This window comes from Poecilia latipinna, unplaced genomic scaffold, assembly GCF_001443285.1.
Source record: "Poecilia latipinna isolate Pla-1442-1.1 unplaced genomic scaffold, P_latipinna-1.0 Scaffold2137, whole genome shotgun sequence".
Taxonomy (NCBI): domain Eukaryota; kingdom Metazoa; phylum Chordata; class Actinopteri; order Cyprinodontiformes; family Poeciliidae; genus Poecilia; species Poecilia latipinna.
Genome location: NW_015114753.1, coordinates 45,772 through 58,638, shown reverse-complemented (window position 1 = coordinate 58,638; position 12,867 = coordinate 45,772). Strand labels below are relative to the sequence as shown.

Here is a 12,867-nt window from a genome sequence, read left to right as displayed (position 1 = left end):
AGGGGAGGGGGCTTTATATACCTGCACCCAGCTCCACAGCCAATTACATTCAGGCACTTGTGCGGCACGCTCAGAGCCTACAAGGCATATTGCTGCCTCTACCCACAGCAAAATTATGAAAATAAATGCATAATACAATAAACAAGAAATCTGACAAAGGGTGAAAGGAAAATTCAAACACATTATTGAAACCCACTGCTCTCATACTATCACCCTCTTTGCATACACTTATTCATGGTCCCACCTCTACAGATCAAGCTGTACCTTCGGCTGGCGGCTGCTTAGCCTTATTACTGGCTTCTTCCCTTGCTCTGCGATTCTCCATCCCTTTGTCATGCAGCACCTGCAAGAGATCTGTCAGGACAACGAACACCCATACCAAGGTAGAGAAGACAAAAGGTAACTTCTTAAGTGTATTTTGAATTATTAGTGTGCCTTACCTGTTTTTTTTTACTTGTACTTACATCAGAGCTGGCATTGGTATGTCTGGATAACCTCCAGCGTTCAATCAATTTTGGTGGTCGACGAAACGTTCCCTCACATGTTGAAATGGAGGCCGTTCTAGTAAGTTACACATTTAAACAAATAGAAATCTGTCTACAAAAAATGTTTCTTTTTGTTGGATTTCTCAGTTTTACCATTTGAAGCTTCTATTATTTTAAGATTTTATTTATTTTGTCTCTTAGACTGGCAAAACTTCTCAACGCATTCCTATCCAGTTGCCAGGAGGAGTAGAGTTTCCTGTCAAGATTCGCAGCTTCAGTGTATGATTGGTCTTTAAAACAAAAAATGGCACATTTTTTTGTTTATATATATGTTTATATATATATATATATATATATATATATATATATATATATATATATATATATATATACACACACACACACATATGCCATTTTATATCTTTATCTAGGTGACAGTAGATGTTGTGACAGAGTTGTGTGAAAACATGGAAATCGTAGAGTTTACAGAGGTCAAGGAGTTTTCCCTCATCGCCACAAGATTTCAAGGTAACTGTGACATCCATTACTAGTTTACTAGTGGTAAACTATGGGCTAAAGACATTGAGTATTCAACTGGTTTGACAAGGTTCATCTGTAACGCTAGTAAACTGTTTTTGATCTATTTGTCAGCTGTTAAACTTCTTAATATAGTGTAGTGTTTTACTCATGCAGCAGTATTGCTTCTTGGTCTAACTGTTTTCCCTGTCTGTCCTTCTAAAATTCTAATGTTCTGTAAATGATCTCAAAATGGTTCTCATTACTTTTCATTCAGCTACTCAAATTAATATGAGGACAGTGTTTGATACCCACGCTGCTACGGTGGGTATCAAATGGTGTAGATGTACACATTTCTTGCTGTGTTGCAAGTACAGATCAGAACATTTTAATATTGTTAAAAGTTCAGTATTTTTTGTCACTCATTTCAGAAAAAAATCTCATAAATAGATCCATAAAGTAAAATATTTTGAGCCTTACTCCCGACCCCACTGAGGGACAAGGGTGTTCAGAAAATGGATGGATGGATGGATTTTGAGCCTTACAGATAATGAAATACAAACATCTTAATTCTTTCTTCTGCACAGAAGGCTGTGCAGAAGAAAGTACAATAGGGGCGAACTGATGTACGACCCCATCGATCGTACATCAATAGGGTACAATCAGTGGCGGTTTCTGATATGGGAAACATGGAGAACCACCCAGGTTGGCATTTTGTGGAAGTCAGCATGAGCGCCCCCTTCACACAGCTCTTGGTATTTCACGCTCGTGGGTTAATTTGCCCTTCTCAGTGTCTAACAGGCGGCCGGTAGAGGTTGGTCAGGTTTGCCCCGTGTATTGTTTGAAGGCATGCCTCCAGATTAAACAGCGCCCCTGGGTACAAGACACTACGGATTTGGATGTTATGAATAAGTTCATTTGAAGACACTAGAATGTATGCACATCTTAAAGCACTCATGTTTCAGTTATTAGAGACGGAAGTATAGGAATTGGAGCTCAGGCAAATGTGTGTATAAAATAACAAGCATTTGATGAGGATGTTAGAGGTGATCTGGTCAGCTTGTTTGGACATTTGTATTTCAAGCAGCTACACACCTGAGTGACGTAGTGCTCCACATCTCTCTTGATATGGGGTCAATAAAACCTCTTATGAGATTCATCACTCTCTCCACACCCAGGTGGCCCATCTCTTGTAGACCAACTTGTGGAACTTTTGAGACAAGAGCAGTTGTTCTTGGATGGTTGTTTTTCTCTGGTGCTGCAGTTTTACTGTTGAGCTGTTTTCCACCCTCACACAGTGGAGCACCTCCTTCATCACAGCATCCTCTTCTTGGGCCCCTTTAAGAATTGTTCGTCACTGAACTGACTTCCTAATCTGCCTTCTTAGAGAGAGTATTAATGATAAGTGGGCAAAGCCAAAGCTCATTCTTCTGGGATTTTACAGTGACTGACCATGTTATGCTGTGCCTCACCTCAGGAAGTACATCCTATGTACAGTCAGTTATGTTCTCCATATCAATAGGCCATCGGCAGGCAGATGGGTGCCCATGGGGCCCGGGTCTGGAGGTGCCAGGGAGTTGCTTTAATGTCTGATTATAGACAGAGAAAGTGTGTCCTCACCTGTTCAGAAAGGTGTATGTAATGTTAAAGTTGTTGTCCCTCAATGGAATATATAGTCAGTCCCAGTGACTGTTTCACTCACGGTTTAGGAAATCAAACGACAAACGCGGTCCAAACCCCCTTTACCTTACTTTGAAAGGTAAATCCATATCTCTCGATAATTGTAACACAGCTGCAGTCAGACCATCTTTTTTTGCACACAGACTGGAGAATGACGACTCCAGTTGTCATACTTCAGCCCCTCAAGGGACTGCATACTTTGTGATTCATCCCTTATCTAACAAGTCCTCCAAATATTCCTCTGTTTCTTTGTGGAATGGCCTAGGGACTGAGATGTATGTCTTTTTGACATGAGTTAGATCATTTAGTCTGATTTTCAGAGACAGAATGGTCCCAACATCATGCTCATCACTAACAAAAGCATGTTTTTCCTTTAAGAGCTGTTTAACTTCCTCTTGTTTCATTGGAAGGAGGTGGTCAGGGAAGACCTGGGGATCCCAACTGTCCTCCAAGTGACTTCCATTTTTCTTTTTGTCAATGTTTTCTCTCTTTGTCCTTATGTCCCTCCTTCTTTGGTCCTTTGCTTCAGATGGGATGGTGCGCCCTCTACATCCTGAGGACTACTTGTTTGATTTCTTACTGGATGATGGCTCCATCTCCTTGTCATTCAGGAGAGTCCTCTGGGAAAAACCTCTTTCCTTCAGGAATGAGCTCTTTGTGGACTTTCACTATCAGCAGGTAAAAAGCCAATGTTTTTGAAAATGAAAAAATGTTTTTGAATGATCAGTTCTCAAGTTGCAAAGATTTTGTGTTTTTAGCTTCTAGAGGAATATCTTCATGGCAAGATAATCATTCCTCATTATGCTGGTGGAACTTCATCAGTTCAACAGATTGCTGAATTGACAGCCCTGCAGCATTTAGCTCAGGGTTTGAAGAGCCAGCTGTCACTGTAAGTAGAATAAATTATAACTGGTAATAAATATGAGTTTAAATTTGGGGGAACAATTGTCTTTGGGCACCATTAATAACTGGATCTTGCTACTTTGTTTAGTGTATTGAGTAAAGCTTTCCATCAAACCAAAATGTGCTTCTAATTTGATGTAAAAAAAACAAACAAAAAAAAACAGTGAATTTATTTTTCAACTTGATATGGGTTTCCTTGGCCTACTGAACTACAATCCAACAACTGTTCATGTGGTGAACTCATAAGGCTATTCAGTTTTCAGCTAGGTGAAAAACACAATACAGATTGTGAACCTTGTGATGCTTTCACAAGCCACAAATCATATGGTAATGTTGTGTTGGTTTTATTTAGTGAGTAGGCTGAATAACAAGATATTTTGTGTAAATATAACAAAATAGAACCCCGCCTCTCGCCCGAAACATTCGCTGGAAATGGGCACCAGCACCCTTCCCGACCCCACTATGGACAAGGGTGTACAGAAAATGGATGGATGATGGATAACAAAATAGAAATACAACTTGGTAACACTAACTTTAGCTTATAACAACAACAGAACCTGCCTTCTAACTGCATTTAGCTAAACTGCAATTGAAAGAAAATTTTAGAAAAGTTACCATTCACTCTGGCACAGGGTACTATAGTTGTGAGATACTCTGAAGAGAAAATCTGTGAATTCATTTAAACATTTTGGTAACACTTTATTTGAAGGGTTTTGCATAAGACATGACATAATTCCTGTGATGAACATTGATAGGTATTTTCTCAAACCTACATAAAAGAAAGAACCACAGACAACGTATATGAGTTTTCAACCAAACTTCTGCAGAAGGAGAAGACACAGTGAACTGCTTCTCCAAGCCGCTCACCATGTGTTCTGAAAACCTTCAGTTTGTTTGTCTCTTTTATTAGCAAGAAGGGTGTGAAAAGGAATGGAGGGGGTGAAACCCCACATCCTATCTTCACAGTAGGATGTGAATTCAGAAACAAAGAAGGGGGACACAGAAATTTAATTAACACACAGATAGGTTTACAGCTCAGGAGTATCCCAGGAAGATCTAAGTCACCATCTGTAAAAACATGCTTGAGATCATTTTATCTTGATTGGTTGATTAGGAGCTGTAAGCATTACAAAATAAAAGCACATGATTTCACAAACAGGAGTCTGTGCTTTGACTAAATAAAAGGACTGTTTCTCTAGGAGACTAAGATTTTTGACCGTAGTATGTGTGTGTGTGTGAGTGTGTGAGTGTGTAATATATGAATTTGTTGATTTCTTTTTTTCTAAGGCCGGAGCTAAAGGAGTACTTGCCCTTACAAGACGGACTTGCCAGTAAAGCTGAGGAAATCCAATTGCTCTGCCATGATCAGTTAGCTGCCATGCAGTCTCTCAGTCCTGAAGATGCCAAAATTCGGTTTATTGGTGGGTTGAAACTTTTCTTTTTCTGTCTTTTTTTTCTTTTCTCTGTAAGTGTGATCATGATGTTAATTTTCTGAATACTATTATAATGCTAATTACATGAATCTTCTATCTCAGAGTCTTTGAGGACCCTCCCTTTGTTTGGCTCCAACACCTTCTTGGCAAAGAAGGTTAGCCAGCATGGATGTCCTTCCCCCTGCTTAATCAGTGTGAATCAGGAAGGAGTTCGTTTCCTTCATCCTAAAACTCAGGTATTTGTTCTTTTTTTAAATGTATGACTCTCAGCACTATTTGTTATCTGTTTTGTTTTTTTCTGTGCACATTGTGAAATATATTTTGCAATAGACATTTGGCAATCTATTTCCAATTCAAATGCACTCCCTACAGAGTAACATAAAATCTCTACATATTTTATGTTACTTACATAAAATATATAAATAACAGTTTTAACTAATATTACCTTTCTTCATCAAACAGGCTTCTGAGACTTCTTTATGGATGTAAATAAAGTATTATTACATGAGTTCACATGAAATGCAAATGAAATGGCAATATATTGTTCACTGAATTTGGAAATTGTAAGTTGATATGTAAAAGCCTCAGTTTTTTTAAATCAAGCAATAATTGTGTATATAATAAGTTTCACCATTTTGTTACATGGATTAGTGCAACAAAATGCACTAAATGTTTTCACATAAAAATGACAAACACTTTTTTTCCTCCAGGTTGGTTGGTATAAAGTTGTTAAAACTGATTACCGCAAGGAGCAGTCAACCCACTTACTGAAGTGTTTTTGATTTCTAAAGCTACCTCATCTAACTTTATGTAAATGGGAGCTGTGCCTCACATATAACGTTGTGAATGTTCAACAATACCACATTCAAACATGAAAATTGGCATGGAATATTTTGGCACAATGATTTTAAAAGAACATTTTAGTTCAGCATAATAAAAAAAAATCTTTAAAATTTACAGTGCAATTATTGTGTAACTAAAGCTTGTCAAAAAGTACTGATTCCACATTTTAAACTGAAAATTGGATAGAAGCAAAAATTATATATTCTTACTCTTATTGTAAGTCTGTAGCGAAATCAGTTATTGTGCTTCATTATACAACATACTAATTCAACTAAAAAATAATAGAATATTCTGTAAAAGGGCAATATTTCTTGCTAGACATCTCAGAAAATGAAACGGTCATTTTGTAGAGATTCATTACACTGAGTGTAAAATATTTCAAGCTTTTATATTTTGAAATGTTAATAATTATGATTTACAAGTAAAAAAATAAATAAAATAAAATTCAGTGTCTCAGAAAATTAGACCATGACATGAGACCAGGGTGGGCAACTCCAGGCCTCCAAGCCCAATGTCCTGCAACTTTAGATGAGACGAGACTTTTAGATGAGCGTCTGCTTCAACACACCTGAGTCAAACAATGAGGTCAGTAGCAAGACTCTGGAGAACCTGACTACACAATGAGGAAGTAATTCAGCTATTTTGATTGAAATATGTTGGACCAGTGAGACATGCAAGAGTTACAGGATACTGACCCTCGAGGACTGGGATTGACCACAATTAGACCAGATCAAAAATTGATTTTTAAGTACAAATATCAGGATTCTGAAAGGTGTGTACATTTCTATACATTTAGTGCATGGAGGCAATCAGCCTGTGGTGCTGCATAGGTTGATAGAAGCCCAGACAGGAAAGTAGGTAGTGAGAGAGGGGGGAAACATGCAGCAAAGGTCATTAGGCCAGGACTTGAACTTGTAACCTCCGCATTGAGGACTAAAGCCTCCATATGTGGGTTGTGCTTTAACCCTGCACCACCACAGCACCCCTTGTTGATGTTTGAAGGCCAGGTTTCCCTTGGAGGTTCCTGTTGAAGTGCAGTGAATCTGTCTTTCAGTGGGATTCTTACGGAGTCGAAGTTTGTCCTTGGAAGTGGGGTCGGTGGAGTTGTATCTGTTTCAGCTGTTTGTTTTTCTTTGGTGGAGTAGGTGTTGAAGTTGAATGTGGGTTTCCAGCTCAGAGCTGGCCACGCTGATTCATCTTGGTGAGTCGTCTCATCAATTTTGAAGTGTGGGACTTTTTTTTGGCTTAACTCCAAGATAGTTCCAGGGTGAGCTGCTTGGTGCAGGGCATGCAACCTCTCCGTTATTTTGAGGAAGAGTTGTTTCATCTCCACATGCAGCGTTTATCTCAAAATTTTCCTCCGACTGTTGAATCTTAATTTCTATTGACTGAAGTCATTGCATAATATTGAGCTGGTTGTTGTTTTGAGTCATTGGTAGGGTTGAACCTGGATTCGGTATTCTTCTTCAGAATATGAATCTTTATTTCAGCCGATTGAAGTGTTTGTATAATACTGCTGATGTCCCTGATGTCTGCCAGAGTCATCTTTCACTGGTTCAGCTTGAAAGTGGAAAAAAGGAGGAAAAAACTCCTACAGTCCTTTGGTTTGAAGTAATCCAGTTGTCAACAATGTAAGTATTATAAACACTGTGTCTATAAAATAACTAAAAGGGCAAATATATCAGTAAGGGCGAGAGAGAGCAGGATAAGCTGTTCCTCCTTCAGTTGTCATACTCAACGCTTGAGTTGAGTCTGATGAAATGATTGCCAAGTAATTTCTAAGGCTTTAGTGCAAATAAATCACAGTAAGAAGCACATGATCGGGTGATGGCAATATTATCTCAGTCGATGTCCTCCTCCATTAAAGAACCACAGCCAAGCACAATGCCAGACCAGATGTAGCTTCTATGGAGAGAAACATAACAGAGAGAAAACAAAACAGTTGGAATAGCAGCAAATAATGCAAATTAGAGAGGAGTACAAAAAGAAGAAAGTGAGAAAAAGTGATCAGTTTATTCTCCAGTTAAGGCTATGGTATCATACACAAGTTTTATCAAAAAGAAAACTTTTAAGCCTCATTTTAAAAGTAGATAAAACCAATAAAACTGGGATCTGGTTTCTCAGGAGAGGAGCCTGATCACTAAGGATCTGCCTCCTATTTTACTGTTAGAACCTCAAGGAACCAGCAGTAAACTTGCAGTCTGTTAGGGACATATGGGCCAATCAGATCTCTGTATAATGGCGGTGATTATTATGGACTGTGAGAAGGAGAGTCTTAAATTCTATCCTGTAAATTCTAACAGGGAAGCAACGAATAAAAGCAAAAATAGGTGAAATATGATCTCTGTTTTAATTTTCAGAACTCTTGCTGCAGCATTTTGGATGAGCTGAAGGCTTTTAACTGTATTTTGTGGACTTCCTGACAGTAAAGAATTACAGTAGTCCAGCCTTGAAGTAACAAATGCATGGACTAGTTCAGATCAAGTGGTTGAGTAAGGAGATCCTTTTTCAGAACTTCCAGTCTAAAAACAACAACTGTTGTTGTAAGAATTAAAAAGAAGAAGGCTCCTCTGATGTTGTCTGTGGTTCAAGATTGCTTCACATTGGGATTGTGAAAATTGTAGTCCATGTCTAGAATTAATCTGTGTGTGTGGTGACTCTTCTGGAATGGATTTCACTTGACAATCATCTCAAGACCATGGTTCTCCCCTTTGCTTTTGTACCTTTTCCCACTACACTTCTTCCTTCCACACCGTTTTCTGTGAACAACCAGCTTCTTCACCAATGACATTTTGTGTTAATGACTGTCTTCTGGACATCTGTCCAGTCAGCAGTCTTCCTGTAGCCTGGAGCCAGCGTGAGACCGCTCAAATACTCAGGAAATCTAAGCAGGTGTTTTGAGTTCATTAATTATAGTGTGACACCATGAGTTCCCAATAGTGACCTTTTTCAAAAGTATTCAAATTTTCTGAAACAATGAATTTTGAGTTTTTTCTATCTGTAAGGCATCAAAGTTACAAGAAACAAAGGCTTGGAATATATCACTCTGTGTGTGATGATTCTATATAATGAGCTTCACTTTCTGTGATGACTGGCAAGAAATATTGCACGTTTACACAATATTCAAAGTTTTAAAAATGTACTATTACAATTTATATCACATCTTGGTGCTCTTGTTCCTCTGATGTTACCATTTCAGTTTTGTTTTATTAATTTTTTTTAGATTAACCTCTGACTCACAAACAGTCAGTATTCAATTCTACTTTTCTCTCTGATCATCTTTGTCTCGCAGGTTCTAGTGTTTCAGATTGCCCTTGCACAAGTCCAGGCTATGCGCACAATCCGCCCGAAGAAAGCAGGCAAAGTTCCAGGAGTAGAGATTCAGTATGGCAATGCTGTTAAACCCCAAAAAATCCTGATTCATCTCCAGCAGGTAAAAACTATTTTAGATCTTCTTTTAAATACGACTTTTTTAAAGATATATATTTTCTTAATAATTTTGTACTTTACTTGTATTATATTCAACTTTCGTGACTTTAGTCTTTTGGTGAGTTTGGTTTGTGTCACTGCTAACTAGTGAAGTTATGATTAAATTCACACAACAGTTCTGTTAAATGCTTTCTCCATTTGCAATATGTATTAGAAATATATGTTACTCCACTTCTTCCATTGTTATTCACATGTAGTTTGAATTATTAACCACTAAATGGCAATAATAATAATAATAATAATAATAATAATAATAATAATAATAATAATAATCATCATCATCATCATCATCATCATCATCATAATCATCATCATCATCATCATCATAATCATCATTTTCTTTGTGTGATATGCTGGGTAAAGGCAATATTTTTAGGAAGAAAATTAAAACTATTGAGCATAAATTTAGTATGCTAGTTTTAAAAACTGTATAACTGACAAAACACTAAATCATGTTGAATTTCTTGAGAAACTAATTAATTGTTGATGATAAATTGTAAAGAATCATGCAGACTAGCATTTGACAATAGTCAAATTATTTGTTCATTTATGACTAACCTATTTTTGATGTTTGTTTCAGGCTAAGGAATTTTGCCACATCCTTGCTTTGACAGTGGAAATGCTGGTTCAATTATCAGTTACCAGTTCAGAATCAAATTACCAGTAGATACCATGTTCCGATTACTGACTTGCATTAGCAGCTGTTTTTATTTTTTTTAGTAAATTATTTTTGAGTAATTCATTGTACAATATTTTCAGTGCTCAAACAAGCTGAAAAGAAACATACAGCATTACAGACGATTAAAAGCTAACAAATAAATCAAACCAATAACAGAGAACACCATAGACTATCTAAAGAGACATAGCTGCAAATTATTGCTTGAAATAATCAAAGCATGATATCAGTCATGAATTCCTATTCCTTAACACATTGCTGTAATATTACAACTGGTTATTGATGATTCTAAGTTGTGTGCTGCTGTCATTTACTGTTAGGAAATTATTTTCAAATGTTAAAGAATATTATTCTCTAATTGTTTTGGCATTGACCTTTGTTCCATTTGGAAGTATATTACTGTGTCTTGATTGTGATTTTCACTCTGAGATTAACAAAGTATATTCATTCATTCAAATGTTGGTTTCAGTCTGCAAAATGTATCATTTTTGGTGGCTTCAATTAAGTTACTTTACTGTTTTGTACTAGCTTTAGTCACTTCTTCTTAGTACTATGTTGATTACTCTAAGAAATGAAATTAATTCTGACATTGCTTGCTTTATGTAACCGTTTTATTTATGTTCAAATTACTATGTAAAATTTTTATGCTGAACATAAGCAAGTTTTATTGTACTTGCATAACAACAAGATATGTTGAAACAACTCAAGCTAAGTGAGTTAATCAAAAGTAAATCTGACATTCTAAATCTAATAGTTATTTATGCAAATGAATATTGTCCCTAGTTGATTTCCGTATTGCATCTTCATGCCAATTGGGTGTCCAGAAAAATACCAGAAATAATAAAAGCAATAACACAAAATCTTTGCTTAGAATGCTTGTGACATTTTATAATCTACAGTAGACTGTTCTTGTCTCTATGCTGCTGTGAAAAGTGTCATGTGCAACTAAGATAGGTTTGCCCAGTTGGTACAATGATGCAATACAGAAAGCAAGTATTGCATAATATGAACATTATTTGCATAAATACATTTTAGATTTAGAATGACAAATTTACAATTGATAAACTTGCTTACCTAGTTTTTTTTAGCATATCTTATTATGTAAATACAATAAAATCCACTTAAGTTCAGCATAAAACATAATTTTAAATAGTAATTTAAACAAAAAACAGTTCCATAAAACAAGCATCATCATAATTTTATTTCACATAGTATGGTGTGAAGTTTTCAATAAAAAATGCTTGATTTTGTAATCTATTTAAATTAAGTCAATGCAAAAAGTTAAGTATTTGAAAGTAGTGAGGGTTTTGGACTGTACATGTTCAGGACATCCCCATACATTAGTCCATTTCTGTTCAAGCAAACCTGCAAACTGAAGGGAAAGGTTTTGAACATTTGTACAACTGATTTCTGTGTTGAAAAATAAAATATGCTCTATTTTAATACCCATGTTTTTTTATGTATGTGGATTAACAAAATAATGCTTTTGTTGGTGATGTAGGCAGAAAACGTAAATCTGATCAGAGTAATACCTCAGAATATTGTTTACCATAGAAAAGTCTAGAACAAATAATTTATTTCCATGAAATGTCAAGATGTATTTTTGCCATTTAGTTTATGAACAGCTAAGCAAAATGTATTGAGTTATTGTAGGTTTGCAATGCTTAACTTGCACAACATAACTTCATTAGCTTTTATATGTTGCAATAACTGACTGTGTGAAGCAATTGGTTTGTATGTGACAGTGGGGATTGACCAGCAAGGTATCCCACAATGCTTTGGGCCACCAGCAGTAGCAACCTAATTAAACCACTTTATTTGTCACAAAAATTTACTTTAAGATGTTTAAGGTGAAAATGTAGACTCCAACAGTTCATCTATACAGCCAGTTCTTCAAGAATGATCCACTTTCAGAGTAGTAGAGCACTGGTCTAGTTTTTAGCATTTACATTTGAGTACATGAAACTGCACCCTGAGTGAGTTGTATGCTCATTTCCATGACCTCTCTCCGCATATGATAGTGTATGGCAGTGGTTCCCAAACTTTTTCTCCTGCCCCCCACCCCCCCCACCCCGAATTGGATTACAAATAGCTGTCTGGTTGAACAACGTGTGTGGATGGGAGCGGAGGGGGCAAAATTAATGTATGTAGCTGGATATAGACAACAACATCGGTAGCCTACAGGCATTGGTGGAGAAAGTACTCAAAAAATGTACTTAAGTAAAAGTACAAAAACACAGACAAAAATGTACTCAAGTAAAAGTACTACATTAACATTTTACTTAAGTAAAAGTAAAAAAGTACTGGCTTTTAAAAATACTTAAGTATTAAAAGTAAAAGTACTTGCTGAATGCATTACCTAATCACTAATAATATTAAGTGTACCGATCGTATTTAATTTTAATACATCAGAAATGTGCCATTTTAATGAACAATGCCACAGATAAAGAATGTTTTTATTGTTTACTCTATGTAACATAGTTTAGACTTAGATATGTGATTCTATGCATCATGTGGATAGAGAATACATCATGACAGGTGACGAAAACAAAGAGCAATGAGCATGCTCTGTATTCTTACGTTCTTGTTTTATTTATTTGCCAATTAAATAAATATAAATATATTTTAATGAAATAAAATAGCTACTGCAGTGTACGCAGAGCATTACAAGAACAAAGAATGGCTCTCAGTGAGGTTTCAGTCCTATAGGACTAAGTCAAGATCCGTCCAGAAGAATCGGATCGTTCCTGAATGTCATATTACTATATTGCACTTTGGTCACAGCATTGTCCCATATCTGCGACATATCAGTAAACACCTCCACACAATAATTCAGCATGAG

At 36.3% G+C, this 12,867-nt stretch overlaps 1 protein-coding gene across 4 annotated transcripts in view; it reads left to right on the top strand.

Annotated features, from left to right (window-relative positions):
• myo15b (myosin XVB) overlaps positions 1–10,043 on the top strand; it is a 59,911-nt gene extending 49,868 nt beyond the window's left edge. For all 4 annotated transcript variants that reach the window (XM_015017392.1, XM_015017391.1, XM_015017390.1 and 1 more), the window contains 10 exons: positions 253–383; positions 470–564; positions 687–764; positions 917–1,013; positions 3,211–3,359; positions 3,440–3,570; positions 4,872–5,005; positions 5,120–5,253; positions 9,153–9,293; positions 9,930–10,043. In XM_015017392.1, coding sequence (XP_014872878.1) covers positions 253–383; positions 470–564; positions 687–764; positions 917–1,013; positions 3,211–3,359; positions 3,440–3,570; positions 4,872–5,005; positions 5,120–5,253; positions 9,153–9,293; positions 9,930–10,016 — 1,177 coding nt within the window. In that variant the 3' untranslated portion in view covers positions 10,017–10,043. The remainder of the gene's footprint in view (positions 1–252; positions 384–469; positions 565–686; positions 765–916; positions 1,014–3,210; positions 3,360–3,439; positions 3,571–4,871; positions 5,006–5,119; positions 5,254–9,152; positions 9,294–9,929) is intronic.
• The last annotated feature ends 2,824 nt before the right edge of the window (positions 10,044–12,867 follow it).